General features: G+C 38.4%; 1 protein-coding gene across 1 annotated transcript in view; it reads left to right on the top strand.

The window, feature by feature from the left end:
• The first annotated feature begins 2587 nt into the window (after positions 1 to 2587).
• Positions 2588 to 15695, top strand: part of ATP6V0D2 (ATPase H+ transporting V0 subunit d2) — a 41453-nt gene continuing 28345 nt past the window's right edge. The window contains exon 1 of the mRNA XM_001378881.4: positions 2588 to 2976. Within this exon, the coding sequence (XP_001378918.2) occupies positions 2847 to 2976 (130 nt within the window). The 5' untranslated portion in view covers positions 2588 to 2846. The remainder of the gene's footprint in view (positions 2977 to 15695) is intronic.

The raw sequence follows: 15695 nt of genomic DNA, 5'->3' as shown, positions 1-15695 counted from the left end.
GGGTCAAACTGAGGAGCTGGGCTCCTAAGAGTCCCCTTGACACAATAAGAGAAGCCTCCAAAACAAATAAAAGGCACTTAATGTTAGCTATGTCCACAAATCCCACCTATGCTGAGGGTTCCCAAACAGCTCTAAAATCCATAGTTCAACCCCAAAATGGAGGTGCTTGGAACTGAAGTTTCTCAAAGGGCAGAGGTAAACTGAGTCATCCAACATTGTAGAGCACTAAGCAAAGAGACAAAGGGATGCAAATATGAAAAAGGAAAGTTGGACTCTGACCTCTAGTAGTTTACAATCTACAGAGGGAAGACAAATGCACAAGAAGGGTTGAAAAGAGCTGAGTCCCCTCCTTAAAGGGAGGTTTTGGAGTTCCTGGCTCCACCCCACTGTCCAATCAGAGGGACAAAAGATGATAAATGAGGTGGAGTCTCTAGGTGGATGGGTTTTTGCAGGATGATAAAGTTGTTTGGATTACTCCCCTCTTTCTTCTGAGTAGTGAGTAAGATTAAAACAGGACAAGTCTTTTCATTACTCTGTTCTGAGCCATCCCTTTGGGTAATTTAGCAGGTACCAATAGGAAATTATGAAATTATCAAGCAGGGAAACTCTTCCAAAAGAATTATACTCAAAAGTTGGTTAACAATTGGTCATTTGTTAAAATCACACTAATAGTTTGTATTAATAATCTTTCATAATATCTGTGGCAGTAAAACCAAATGATTTTATGATTTACAGTCCTACTGGATGACTGCTGTGGTCTCTTCCAACTAGCATGTTCTCTGTCACACAAACCGTATATCTATGTAATCTCCACAAAATCTCTTACAAACAGGGTTAAGTGGCTTAACCAGGGTCACAGAGGTAGTAAGTGTCTGAGGTCAGACTGAATTCTGGAAATCTGCCAGTAGTTGATAACTGAAAAAATTAGCAATGCCAGCTCTGTGCTTCCCTTGATCTTTTTGGCCCATTTTGCAGTAAGGTAGCATTTATGAGGCATCAGTAGATATTCAAGCCACTTTTATTAGGCAAAGAAACCACTCTGAAAACTGTGAAATTTGTCACTAACTCTCTCACCTTGTCCCTTCTATTAACATAGCTGAGTCTTTCACATCTATCTTAAAAAAGAAAAACAAAACTTTATTCAGCTCTACTTTCCTGTCTCTTCCAAACTCCTTAGCTCAGTATTTAATGCTCTTAACTGTCCTGCTCCATTTTATTTTTCCAGAAAAGTCACATTATTACCACTTCAGCTAATCTATGATCCAGGCATCGAGGTGGCACAGTAGATAGAGTGAGTACCAGGCCTGGAGTCAGGAAGACCTGAGTTCGGATATGACCTCAGATAGCTGTGTGACCCTGTGCAAGTCACTTAACCTTGTTTGCCTCAGATCCTTATCTGTAAAATAAGCTGGAGAAGGAAATGGTAAAGCACTCAAGAATCTTTGTCAAGAAAACTCCAAAAAGGATCATGAGGAGTCTGACAGCCAGAGATTGAACTGATTAAACAACAACAACATGCTCCAGGCAAACTGGCAGATTTGCTCTTCCCCAAATTCAACACTCCTTCCCTGGTGTCTCTCCTGTTTCATCATTTATGGTTTCCTGCCCTGGAAATTATGCCTTCCTCACCTCAGGCTCCTAGAATCCCTGCCTTCCTTCCAGGCTGAGGTCATGAGCTATCTCCATTAAGAAGCTTTCCCTGAGCCTGGGGTTCTGTTTATAGGATGTTCTCTCCCTCTCCCATTAGCAAGTATGAATGTTCCTTATAGGAGAGAAAACCTGCAATAGTAGAGGTTAAACCACCTGGTCTTAAAGGTCTTACCAGTTGGAAGAAGATTCAAGTTCCAACTGTGCCTTTGACATTAGATCCGTGACCAAGGGCTAGACCCAAATCATAGTGCCCTAGTCAACTCTTAGGTGTCTCCAATACTTTGTTGGAGGGGGCTCTATACCAAAGAAATCATTAGCTTATCTATTTGCCTGAGGTATTCCCTCTAATAGAATTCTAATAGAATAGCTCCTGGTGGAGAGAGAATATTCTAACATTTTGTTTTTCTTTGCCAGGGTCTTTGATGTTTGCTACAGGAAGATCACAGAAGCAGAGAAAGGGCTTCAGAGCAAGCTCAATACAAGCAGAGTGAAGAGGTGGAGAGAGGGCATTTGGAGCCCTGAGTGAGAAGGACTTAAATCTCTCCTCTGCCACATACAAACTAGAAGCATGACTTGGGGAAAATAACTAGATCTCTCAGTTTTCCCTGGAAATTCTCCAAGATGATAAAATGCAGAGCAGACTTAGATCTTCATCTGAAGAGTGGGTTCTCTCTGCAAATTTCTTACATCTCAGCTAGGTGGGGCAAGAAAAGAAAAGTTCCCCACTACAGAAGGTGCTTAATAATTGCTGAGTTGGATAGGATTAGCTAGGGGTGGGGTGGGGGGGTGGGGGAGGAAGGAGAGTATTTTTCTAAAAATTAAGAGTAGAAAGTACCTAGACTCAGGATATAGGAGGGGCTCAATAAATAAAAGCCAAGGGAGGGGGCAATCAAATCTAATTATGTAGTGGGGGTTGGTAATGGAGTAAGAAATTACTTGGTCTCCCAAAGGAATCAGCTGCCTGAAAGGAGGCTAGTTTTGTTGTCAGACTGATTAGCTATTATTGTGTAAGCAAGATTGAGCTGTGGGCAAATCAAGCAGGGGAAAACTAGTCAGTGAAACCCTCACCATCAGCTGACAGATCATTAGTTCCTCTTAGACTTGTCTATTACCTTTCCAACTGAGCAGAACATTTCTGTGACCGGCAAAAAGGGCTAGAGGTCTGCTTCGCCTCAATCAATTAAATCATCTCCTCCATGCTACCCCTCGCCGAGTTTTATTTCAATACTGACCATGGCTACCTGGAGGGTCTTGTCCGAGGGTTCAAAGCTGGCCTCCTGACCCAGCAAGACTACAATAACTTGGTGCAGTGTGAAACCCTGGAAGGTGAGTGCTGCCATTTTCAAACTTTTGGATGATAGACTCTTTGTAAACTCTTAAGAGAGAGGCTCTGCTTCCAGTGGCATGGGAGCCTGGAGAACTTTTTACTAATTTAAGTTCAGCTCTGGTTCTTTCTAAATGGTCTATCTCCTCAAAAATGTGAGAGGAAAAAAAAAGGATCTGCCTCTTCACCCTCACTGGTGATGAATTCACATTTTGAAGTTCCCATGAGATACTGCTAAAATTTTGCAAATACTACATTAATGTTCTGGACTGGTATACTCATTGATCTGAAGGGTAAATGTCAAATGAATAATTACAGCTTATGTTTAGTTATCTCCTGCCTTAACGTTAACAAAGTATTTTTTGCACATTATCTCATGATTTGGTTTTTACACCCAGCCTGAGATGATTAATACAAGTCTGAGAGATGAGTAACAAAGGCTCCTCTTCCTGGAGTCAGGAGGCCTAGGTTCTAATCCTGATCTTTTTTTTTTTTTAAATATTTATGACCTTGGGCAAATTATCTAACCTCAGTTCCCTCTTCTACAAAATAGGATTGACAGCAAACTAGCTATTATCACCTTGTTGCCTTGAGAAAAGTGACTCAAACCAAATTTAAAGCACAATAAATGTGAGTTTTATCTTCATTTTACAGATGAGTAATTCAGCTTCAGAGAGGGTCCAATGACTGGGCCATGATCATGTGGCTCAAACCCAAGGTCTTCTGACCCAAAGCTTCTTATACTGTCCCAAACTCCCTCTTATTAATTTCAGTGTAAATTTAATATTCATGAAAAGGCAGCACATTAGAGAGAGCATGCTACAAATGGAATCAAGAAGACCAAAGTTTTAATCCAGCCTCGGACACTTACTTACCAGTTGTGTGGACTACCGGCAAGTAAGCCACTTAATTTCTGTTTTCCTTCAGTTTCCTTAACTGTAAAATGGGGATAATAATACCTTCTCTGGGATGTCTTGACGATCCAGGGAGCTCTTATTTATTATTAAAAAAAAAAAAGTCCTGCCTTTTCCTCTCTTCCCTCCCTTAATACCCCCACCTTCCCATAACTTGGGGCTTATTTAAGAAAGAGGAAAAAAACCTGACGTATTCCCGCAGGAGGGGAATGGAAGTTGAGAGAAAGCTCTTTGAAGGTGACTTTGTAGGCTGCTTACGTGAGAACTATAACTGCCTAGCCTTGGATCATGCTGGTTAAATCCTGAAGCCGCAGGACCGCTGCTGCGCTGCAGCAACAGCAGCAGCAGGAGCAACACCAAGCCTTCAGGTGCTTTTATTTGAAATGGGAACAGCCAGAAACTGATGCCTTCGATTTGATAACACGAGAGTGAGTCCATTCTCCATAAATAAATTGCAATGGCTGCAATAAATCTGAAGATTGTTCATTACGTTTACCCAGGTGACCTCCCTCAACGCCGCGGGGCAAAATTGGAGTGTGTCTGGAGAAGGGGGAAACTAAGTGAATTCCATTTTACTTTGTGGTCTTGTTTTGGGGGGGAAACAAACAAACAAAAAACCCAGATAGGAGAAAGTTAATGCAAGCAAGGTTAGCACTGAAAGCTAAGAAATGAGATAGGCAGCCATTGTGGGTTTCTAGAAAACAAAAGAAGGGTAAAGAGATAAGTGTCAGGGATTGTCTTTCCTAGAATTGTATCTCCCCACTTGGTTTACTGTTTGGTTAATCTTTATATATCCTTTAGGGCATTTGCTTAAACCTGGTTTTCCTAGTTTCAAAGAAGGGGTGGGAGATAGGTATCGTCCTACACCAAAGGAGTGCCTGGCACTATGCTGAATAACTTTATAATGATTATTTCATTCCTCACAATGACTCTGGGAGGTAGGCGCTACTATTTCTGACATTTACAGAAGAGGAAATTGAGGCAAATTGAGAGGGTTAAATAACTTTGAGCATCTGAGATCTAACTTGAACTCAAGTCTTCCTGACTCCAAGATATATCCACTGTAGGCTCTAGGAGCCACCAATTGCCATAACAGGGATGGGCAGGTGGTAGCTCATTCCCTTTATGTATTTATAGGTATATTTGATAGAAAAAGATGTGGTCTGCTCTTGTGATAGGTGTAAAGGGTAATAGCCAGAGTGCTCCCTTGGTACCTTTTCAGAAGAAATCAGAGAAAGCTTCTGGGTTGGCATATTGGGTAGAGGGACATCCTAGGAGAAATTTAGGGAAATATGCAGAGAAGAGTGTCACAGGAGGAGGAGGCCTAAATGGTGTGATTTGGGAATGAGTATATCGAAGAGAAGGGCTTTTTCTTAAATTTATTTTTATTTATTTTGTAATTTTTTCCCATATTACATATACAATCTTTTAAAATATTCGAAGAAAACCTTTGAATTCCAAGTTCTCTCCCTTCCACCACTTGATAAGGCAAGTAATATGACATCATATTGGCCATGTTGCCAAAAAAAAAGTTTAAAAAGTATGTTTCAGTATGCCCTTGAAGCTCATAATTTCTCTCTTGAAATGTATGGCATTTTTCATCTTCGGATCCTTTGAAATTGTCATGAATTGTTGTCCTTTCATCAGAGTTGGTCATTAAGAGAAGGGTTTCTTGACCATTTTTGAGACCTAAACCCCATTGGTAATCTGAGGAAGCCAAGAATTTTTCTTGGAATATTTTTAAATGTTTAAAATAGGATAGGATGACAAAGGAAATCATCAATGCAATAGTTATCAAATTTAAAAAACAAACAAATGTATAGTCACCAGGTTCAAAACTCCTAGTTTAAAGCATTGCTTTACTTCCACAGTAACACCAGGCTCTTGGATTTTTTCCTCAGAGACCTTTTCTCCACCTTCATTTTTTCTTTCCAATTGTCAACAGATAATTCCTATTTTTTTTCTCTGATACTTATTCACTTGGTCACTAAATTTATCTCTGGTTCCCATCAATGATAACATTTTCTAGGTGCTTAGAACTGAAAAGAACTTACTTTACAAATGAGGAATTTTCAAAGGAATACCAAAAAAGAAATTACAGATCTGCATAATCTGGAGCTTGAAGGGACCTCTGTTGTTACCTGGTCTAATTCCATCATTTTACATAGGAGGAAACTGTAGCCTAGAATACCCCAAGCCACACAGCCTGTGGCAGAACCCAGGCCACCTATGGTCTTCTAATCCTATGGCCATTCTCCAGTGCTACCAAGCTGATTACCTCACAGGTAGTAATTTAGGACACCAGAATACTGCTCTAGACTCTGTGTAGACTTCAACCCCATCTTTACTATGGGAATGATAATAATGGCTTACCCTGTTTGACCTCTTTCACAGCATGTTGGGAGATAATTTGTGTAAAGTAACGCTACTGTCACATCTGGGTGCACTTGGGTGGAGACCAGCCAGTACTTATTTTTTTCTGGTCTGTAAGAGGGATGTAAGAAGGGAATTATTATATCTTCAAAGACAGAGATAGAAGAAGAAACTAGGACTGGAAATTTCTCTTTATAGAATGTCCCAATTGTCTTAGTGAAATTTTAAGCTTTTAATATTAGAAAACTGCATTAAGACCTATATTTTTGCATGAAAAGAATGACAGCCAAATCATGTACTAGAGAACAACTCTCAAGCATCATTTTAACCCAGAATGTAAAACCAAGCATTTTTTTTATGTTATATTACCATGTCAGAAAAGAACCTTGAATCCAAAAAGAATGATTTCCCTTAAAATTCTGAGCTATTTAAATATTATTTTAGCAACAACTTCTAGGATGGATAAATATCAAAAAAATAAGTTGACAAGGATAAAATATAAGGTCACACTAACAAATATATATTTTAGGAACTATTATTCAGAAACATTTTTGAAACCTGGTCTGGTCTGAGATATTCCAAGGCCTACTACTGACTCACTTTGTAATCATCACTAAAACTCCTGTAGCTTAGTTTTCCTATTTTTAAAATAGGGGAACTGATTCATACTGCTTTTATCATTTGGGACATTCTTGTTACTGGAGCTAATAGAAGCTTAGGCTATGTACAGGCAGATTGACCATACAGTATTCTTTCTCACCCATGTTCTAAAAATGAAAGGGGCTTTGGATCTCAGAGGATCTCATATCTAAGAGCTAGAAGGGACCTTGGAGGCCATCTGGTCCAAACCCTTCCCTTCCACTTTACAGATAAGGAAACTGAGATTCACAGATTTAGTTAAGCAGCTTGTCTGAGGTCATAAAGTGACATAACTAGAATTCAAACCCAAGGCCTTTTGACTCCAGAGTCAAGTCTCTTTTAGTCCAACCCCTTCATTTTGTAGATGAGGAAATTGAGACCTAAAGAGGGTTCATGATTTGTCTGGATAGCACAGTTGGGATTTGAACTTAGAACTTCTTGATTACAGAATCAATTCTATTTATATCATATTGTCTCTAGGCTAGTCCTTCTGCACCCCATCCTTTTGTAGATGAGGAAACTGAGGCTTCAATTATACCAAAGTCTTTAAAATTATTTAATCAATGAAAGTAATAGTTAATTGCTCCTATTAAAAATTGTCTAGCCCCTTTTCTTACCTAGATCCTCCTTGACGTCTTTGTAGCATGGGACACTGGCTCACCAGCTCTTTTTGAATACTCCCCTCTCTCTAGATGTTACTATTTCTCCTGGTTCTCTCCCTATCTGTCTAACAGTTCCTCAGTTGCCTTTGCTGCTCTCCTCCCCCCCTTAGTTTTTCATCCCCCTCTCTCTTGGACTACTGAAATAGCTTTCTAACAAATCCTTTCTCAAGTCTCACCCCTTCGAAGACCATCCTCCACTCAACTGCCATTTTTCTTCCTTTTTTTTTTAACCCTTACCTTCCATCTCAGAATCAATATTATGCTTTGGTTCCAAGGCAGAAGAGTAGTAAGAGCCAGGCAATGGGGGTCAAGCCCAGGGTCACACAGCTGGGAAGTGTCTGAGGTCATATTTGAACCCAGAATCTCCCATCTGTAGGCCTGGCTCTCAATCCACTGAACCACCTCACTGCATCCAGGTAATTTTTCTAAAGCTTAAATCTGAACATGTTTTGTCTCCCAGTCTTTCAGTGTGCTACCTTGGCTCTGTATCATCTCCAAGATCAAATATCTTTAAGACTCACATTCTTCTTGAGACCTTTCCCTTTATCTCTGGCTGTTGTCTTCTCCCTCCCAGAAAGTCTTCTAGTTACTAATTTACTCACTTTCATTAACTTGTTCACATTTAATTATGTTGTCATCACCATTAACTTCTATGTGATCTTCTACAAGTCACTTCACTTCTGTCTGACTCAGTTTCCTCATCTACAAAATATAATAGCACCTATCTCCCAGATTAGTTGTGAGGAACAAATGAAATAATTATAAAAGTACCCAGCACAGTCAGTGCCTAGCACATAGGGAGCACATACATGTGTTAGCTCTGATGATATTAAGTTCCTTGGAGGCAGGAATTGGGTATTCCCTGCTTCATATTGGCAATGCTTATGGCACTACAAAAGTGATATTGCTGTTATTGCTAATAGCTTCTTGGAGGCAGGAGTGCCTGGCACACAGAAAGTATTTAAGTATAATAATAAACATTTTCAATAACTTCATCCTTAAATCTTACATATGCATTTCTCTTCCTTCTGACCAATTCAACAAGGCAACAAAAGGAAAATAAAATATGGTGTTGAACAACTATCATGGTATTTTTATTCTTTGATTTAAGCCTTCCACTCAACTCCAGTTGTGAGGAATGCCTCTAAATCTTGTCCATCTTATTTTAAATCCTTGAGAGTTTTTTATAGTACCTGACCTACTTTTTAGAAAGGCAGGGTTAGCTATTGTGTACAGAGTGAGAGTGGGCCCATGATCCCCTGGCTAAAATAAAATCTCTTTTCTATACCCTCTCTCTTCCTTCAAGAAACTTTTTAAGTAGTTATGAAAGTATGGTTGCCCTAAGGTAATTACATCCTTCTTCCAGCTAGTTTTTGCTCTGGTTCTTTCATTTTTCTGAATTCTCAGAATAGAAAGTCTTTCTGTAGCCAATCAAGGATCTCTCCCCCTATTGAATTTATGTTGAAAACTTAACATGCCTCTACCTATTTCATTACTGTGTCAAGTGAATTGGAATGGATTCTAAATATGCCTTTCCTTTGGATGGGGTCGAAGGGATTTGTTCTGGTAATATTTCCATATTATTCATTTTTGTAAGTGAATAATCTTATAAAACTTTAACCCCCCCAAACATATACCCAAATAAACAAGCGATAAATCACATGTTTTCATTAATGAAAATAGGAGAAATGTGGCATGACATCAGCCATGTACTTATAAGTCCATATAATTTAGATTCAAATAGCAAAATGTTGTGCCTTTTATCACCTCTCACCAATACCTTATTTGTTTTCTCCACTTGGATACATTCTTCCTAGAGCTACTTAAGTGCTTTTCCTAAAGCCTTTGATCATACTATTGTGTGAAGTGGAAGTTTAAGGGGTCGATCAATGAAAATGCAATGCTTTATTTATTATTATTTTAAACACTTACCTTCTGTCTTGGAACCAATACTATGTATTGGTTCCAAGGCAGAAGTGTGGTAAGGGCTAGGCAATGGGGGTCAAGTGACTTGCCCAAGGTCACATAGCTGGGAAGTGTCTGAGGCCAGATTTGAACCTAGGACCTCCTGTCTCTAGGTCTGGTTCTCACTCCACTGAGCCACCCAGCTACCCCCAAAATGCAATGTTTTATTGAGAGAGATGTGGGATACTGCCTCAAGTCTTTGATCTAAGACCAATGCCCAAAAATTTACAGAAAAATCCCTCATTTCTAGGAGAATCCTGATGCAATTAAGCCTCCCTGAAGGGATTATAACATTTTTATAATCATTGGAGACCTTTTAAATCCAGAAATAAAGGACAGGAATAGTATACAAAGAGAGGAGGAATTCGGGGCTAGATTACCTAGGAGAGGCTGATGTTTTACAATGGATACAAGAGGATCATTCCAGCCATGGGGTTTGACCACCTGGGAGAAGCCTCTGATGCAATGGGAGAACCTTCTAAGACAAAAGGGTACTTAAGATTTGATCATGGGGTTCTTCAGGGTCTAAGACAAGATCAGTCTGAGATACCTCTTTAAGGCAAGTTCCCAGACAAACTTAAAATATCAAACCTCAAACACTTTCAATCTGTAAGACTTTTGTCCTACTGGGAGAAGGATGGAAATGGGGAACCAGCCTTACTGACTTCTTGGAGATATTCATAACCATTACCTTGAGAATAACACACAAATTTCTCATTCCACACATTATCATGTAACTTTACCTCTTCTCAACAAACTCTAGTGGCTTTCTCTATTATCTCTAAGATCAGATATAAATTAGAATTTAAAGGCCTTCACAATCTGTGCCCTTCCTAACATTATTCCTCTTCACACACTATGGTTCAGCCATATCAACTGTCATAGTACCTTTGCTGCTTCCCTTTCCATGCTTGGAATGTGCTTCCTCCTCCTTTCCTTTTGGAGTTTAAGACTCCAACCAAGAGCCACCGTTCATGCAATGCCTTTTCTGATTTTGCAAGGTACTAATGACTTCCAACTACAAATTTCTTTATTTTCAGTTTATTAAAATATAGAGTATAAAATCCTTGAGGACAGTAACTCTTTCACTTTTTGCCTTTATGTTGCTGGAATCTTGGCCACCAACGAGCTGCATATACCCCACTTAGAGCTCCCCTTTTGTGTTGTCTACTACTATTATGATCCAGGTTTCTTAAGGGCTAAACTTGGGTCTTCCCTTGTATTTGTTTCTCTCCCACTTAGAACTGTTTGTCAGATGGAAAGCACTAAATAAATGCTTTAACTTCTGTCTATATCCCCAATAGTTAAAATCTCGGTGATTAATAACTGCTTTTTGATTGATTGATGCTGAAGATACCACCTCAGTCTGGGGGAATCAAGTAATTCAATAGAATGCTGCTTAAAAAAATCTCCATGTTCCATATAGTAGGTGCTTAAATTAATGTTTGTTCTAATTGTTGATGATGGTAGTGGTGATGGAATCCTTAATAAGTGTGTGTTGGGTTACTTAATTGACTAATGGCTTTGAGACAGATTTTGAACTGGATTGGCAAAATATTCTTGGGATGGCATTTTGGACTTCTTGAATGGAATAAGTTTGGAGTAAAAAAGTTACTAATTGTGTTCAGGGCAGTATGGCTATGCAGAATTGGTCAGTGGTATTAAATTCAGAGCCAGAGGAACTAATGTGACCTGGACAGGTCATTAAATCATTCTGAGCATCATTTTCTTCATCAAATAAAGAAGTTGGACTAGATAAATTTAAAGAGATTACTATCCACTCTAATATTCTATTGTTCTTAAGAGACACTTTCTCTGGCAATCTGAAAAGTACTCCCTACTCTCTAACTACTCATCTTCCTAGTTTCCTTTAAGTCCCAACTAAAATCTCACCTTCTCCTAACTCTTAATTCCAGTGCTGTCCCTTTTTAAATTATTTCCTTTTTATCCTGTACATGACTTGCTTTGCATATATTTGTTTACATGTTGTCTCTCTCATTTAGACTGTAAATTCTTTGAGAACAGGGACTGTCTTTTATCTCTTTTTGTTGGCCCAGGGCTTAGCATAGTGCCTGGAACATTTAATAAATGTTTATTGATTAACTGATTCTTTGATCTCCAGATCACTGTAAAAACATGTACAAATGAGGACTAGATACCTCTCCCATCTTAGTTTAGGCGCTTTTCACTTTTCCTCTAGACCAATGATGAAAACTCAAACAGAAATGGGGGGTCACTAAACCATATCAAAGGATCCCTGCTGGCAGCATGTTGACTTAGAAGACCAAATATTAATTCTATCAATGTTCCGTATTTCTGTTTATGGTGTTAAATATTTTCTAATTACATTTTAATCTGCTTTTGGTCTCTTTGGCCATCTGTTTGACAGCTTTGTTCTAGACTATTGTAATAGCTTCTTTAAAAAAAAAACCCAACTTCTCTCTTAGAATTGATACTGAGTATTGGTTCTAAGGCGAAAGAGAGGTAAGGGCTAGGCAGTCAGGGCTCAGTGCCTTGGCCAGGGTCACACAATTAGGAAGTGTCTGAGGTCATATTTGAATCCAGGACCTCTTATCTCTAGACCTGACCACCTAGCTGTCCTTGTAATAGCTTTTTGAAGGGGATCCTTGTCTCCTTTCTCCTCTATCCAATCCAATCTTTGCATATTAGTCAAAATAATTGTCCTAAAGCATAGGACTGATAATTTCACTCCTGTCCCCTTCCCAAAACCTTCAGTGGGTCCCTAGCCCTCCACAATCAGGCTATAAACTACCTTCCCTTATTTAACATTACTATTCACTCTTTGTCCCTGCCAAACACTCACTGTTCATGTACTTATCCTTTGCTTCCACAAATTCCTGTGAGCCTTCTCCAGCTGCTGAAGTCTTTTCAGGGTTGCTCATCCATCTACCTTTGGCATCTACCTGGTACCCAACTCTTACCTTTGGTTCCAGGAAGCTGTAACATACACAGCAACCATACCCTGGTGAACCATTGTGGCAGAGGGGTTAAACTATGTTAAGGGTAACCAATAGGCCACAAACCCATCTGTGAGTTAGAGGGGTGTCTACCTCTGGAGCATGTGAAGACTTCCCTTAGTGGAATGAGAAGATTGGAACAATTTCTTCCAGTGGCCATGAAGGCAATTGAAGCAGCCACTATGGAGTACTTAGAGCTTAGTCAGACATCAAAGATGCCAAGGTCATTCACTGCACTCCAGGTTATCACCAATCATCCTGACTTTTGTCTTGTACTGGACTTTCATGACTCTGGAAGAGAAAGTGAGTCTGAGCCCATGATGACATCGGTCCTCTTAGAAAACAAAGGACAAAAACATTCCATCTCCTGCCTCAGTATGTGGGCAAAAGGTGTCTGTCTCTCTGTGCCTAGATTCTTTCCCTCCTTAAGTTCTAGGTGGAGCTTCCAACAAAACACAGTTCAAGTGTTAGTCTATCCTTAAATAACTTCTGTAGACCTGAGTTCCTCATCTATAAAATGAGAGGGTTGAACTAGATGACCACTGAGGTCCCTACCAGCTTTAAATTTGTGATCCTGTGGTAACATTATTTGAGCTCTTTTCTTCCAGGGCAAGGTTTGTTATATTGTACCCTCAGGGTTTTAGGGTACTGCTATAAGCTTGTACCTTTCTGTGTGCCTATAATTGTTTGGGGAGGAGGGACTAGTCACTCTAGTAGACCAATGATTGTGCCATTTACCCATTATACATTGGGTAACTTTTACACAGAAATATGTACTTCAATGACATAGAGAGAACAAACAATATACATAATGAGAATGAATACAGTGTATAGGGCAAAAATAAATGTCTGGTGTTTCCCCCCAACATTTCTTCAGTATGTTTTTCCCTACACTAGCTTGGTCTCTTGAAGAAATAAGCTAAAAATTTAACAGATCCTATATAGCCCATCTTTGGTCCCTTCAAGTGCATGACTAGCTGTCGGTTTGGCTATTGGACAAGCCTATTTCTCAGCTACTTCTTGATGAGTGTGCTAAAGTAACTCCCAAAGGCGGCTCCTTGTGTACCTCAGATTATCAATGCTATGCCACATCTCAAAGGGTATCAGGGAGAGCCAACATATTTATATTAATTAAGTCTTCTATGTTTTACCTTTCTGTTCAATAATATTCACAGTTTACTCTTCCAACAATAGTTCTGTGGCTACATATAATGTATATTATATATATGTATATATATAAAATGTTCTACTCATTTCACTGTCCATTGTCTTATATGGTTTTTTACATGTTTATCTTTTATCTTGTGGGAGAATACTTATTAGTGGTGTTTACAGAAGATACCAACTTTCTTGAATTATTTTGTTTTGTTATAGATATAGTTATATTTGTCATAATTTGTTATAGTAACAAATATATATATTCATTTTAATATATATATATAACTATGGCTTTAGTTATATATATAACAGCTATAGTTACAGTTCTCATAGAATGATATAGTTCTTATTAAGATTCATACAATCAAAACCAAAAGAAGGCTTTTTGAAATTCTGATCTTAATCATTCCCATCTCCTTTTTTCTTTATTTTTTATTATATATGTAGTAACCACCATCACCACCACCACAAATCATTTATTAGATGTATAAAAAAAGATTGTGTGCAAAAATATAACTACACATTGCTTACAACTTATTTGACATGTATAAATTATAAAAAAAGAAAATATATAATTATATATTATATATGCTAATATAAACATTCTCTGCTTTTCAGTCCTCTTTGGATTTGTTTTACTTGGGTACTTTTTTCTCTTGATTTTGTGGCTTTTATTTTTTTAAAATATTTATTTAAACCCTTATTTCCTGTCTTAGAATCAATACTGTGTATTGGTTCTAAGGTAGAAGAGTGATAAAGGCTTAGCAATGGGAATTAAATGCCTTGACCAGAGTCACACAGTTAGGAAGTGTCTGAGGCAAGATTTGAACCTAGGATCTCCAGTCTCTAGGCCTGGCTCTCAATCCACTGAGCCACCCAGCTGTCCCTGACTTTTTTTTTTAATGTAATCATGGTATATATTCTTGTTCTCTTTTCTTCTCTTTATATATTTTCTTTATATTTCCAATATTTGTCATTTCTAATAACATAATATAATCCATTATATTCAAACATCAAAATCTATTTATCCATTTTCCCCATTCATTGTAATTGTGTTGAATTCAAATCTTGATTTGAGGACTTAACTAGTTGACTTTGGGTAAGTTAATTAGCCTCAGTCTACTTTAATTTCCTCATTTGTAAAATGGAAATTTCCTCTTTCCCAGGGTTTTGTTCTAAGAAAAAAAATGAGATAATATACATAAAGTACTTTGCAAACCTTTATTTACATATAAATGATAGCTATTATTATCCTTGTATCTTCCTTAACGTTGAGCACAGTGAGTGTATTGTAGTAAATTATAGTTGTAAGGGCTCAAAAAAAATTTTTAACAATAGTGTAACCTAATCTCCAAAGCCCTTTGGCATGAAACTCTCCACACTGGTGGTAATCAGTGCCTTGTGCCTGTATGAGAGGACAGATGGAGTTCTCAAGAATGGAAGAAAAGAGAGAGATCTGATCTCTTGTCTCTTCGAGCTTTCTGGCGTCCAACTTCAAAAGAGAAGATTCTTGATGCCACATTCTTACTTTAGGCCAGGAAGGGAGAAAAACAGTCTTAGAAGTCATCATGAGAGGAACTGGAAATCTCCATCATGTCCCCCTACGCTCAGCATGCTATTCTAGAGACAAAGGGGACTCTCATTTGACTTCTTACCTAGAATCCAATAGAAAAGCTCCTTCACTACTGTATTATCTGATACCTATTTTTCTATGTATATTTTTTCTGATTTCTGTTTTGCTCTCAATTTGGATAAATGAGTTTCATTGGTATTTGCTGTGTGTTCATAGTGAAACTGGTATTTAATGAAAAGGGAGTGAAACCTTGGAAACTTAGATGTCCTTTCCCCATTAAGAAATAGCAGACAGGAGTTTAACAAATATGAAAACTGCTTTCAGTAGTTTAACAGTATTTAAGAGAGCAGATAAAATTCTAATCCAGTAGCCTTCTCTCTTGAAGAAAGCAGAGCAGCAGCCTCTGGCCCCAACCTCCTGCTTCTATTCCTGGCAGGTATTAAAGTCTCTCTTGATGGA

This window comes from Monodelphis domestica, chromosome 3 (assembly GCF_027887165.1).
Source record: "Monodelphis domestica isolate mMonDom1 chromosome 3, mMonDom1.pri, whole genome shotgun sequence".
NCBI classification, from domain to species: domain Eukaryota; kingdom Metazoa; phylum Chordata; class Mammalia; order Didelphimorphia; family Didelphidae; genus Monodelphis; species Monodelphis domestica.
Note: the sequence above shows the minus strand (reverse complement) of the source record. Positions and strands in the feature narration are given on the sequence as shown.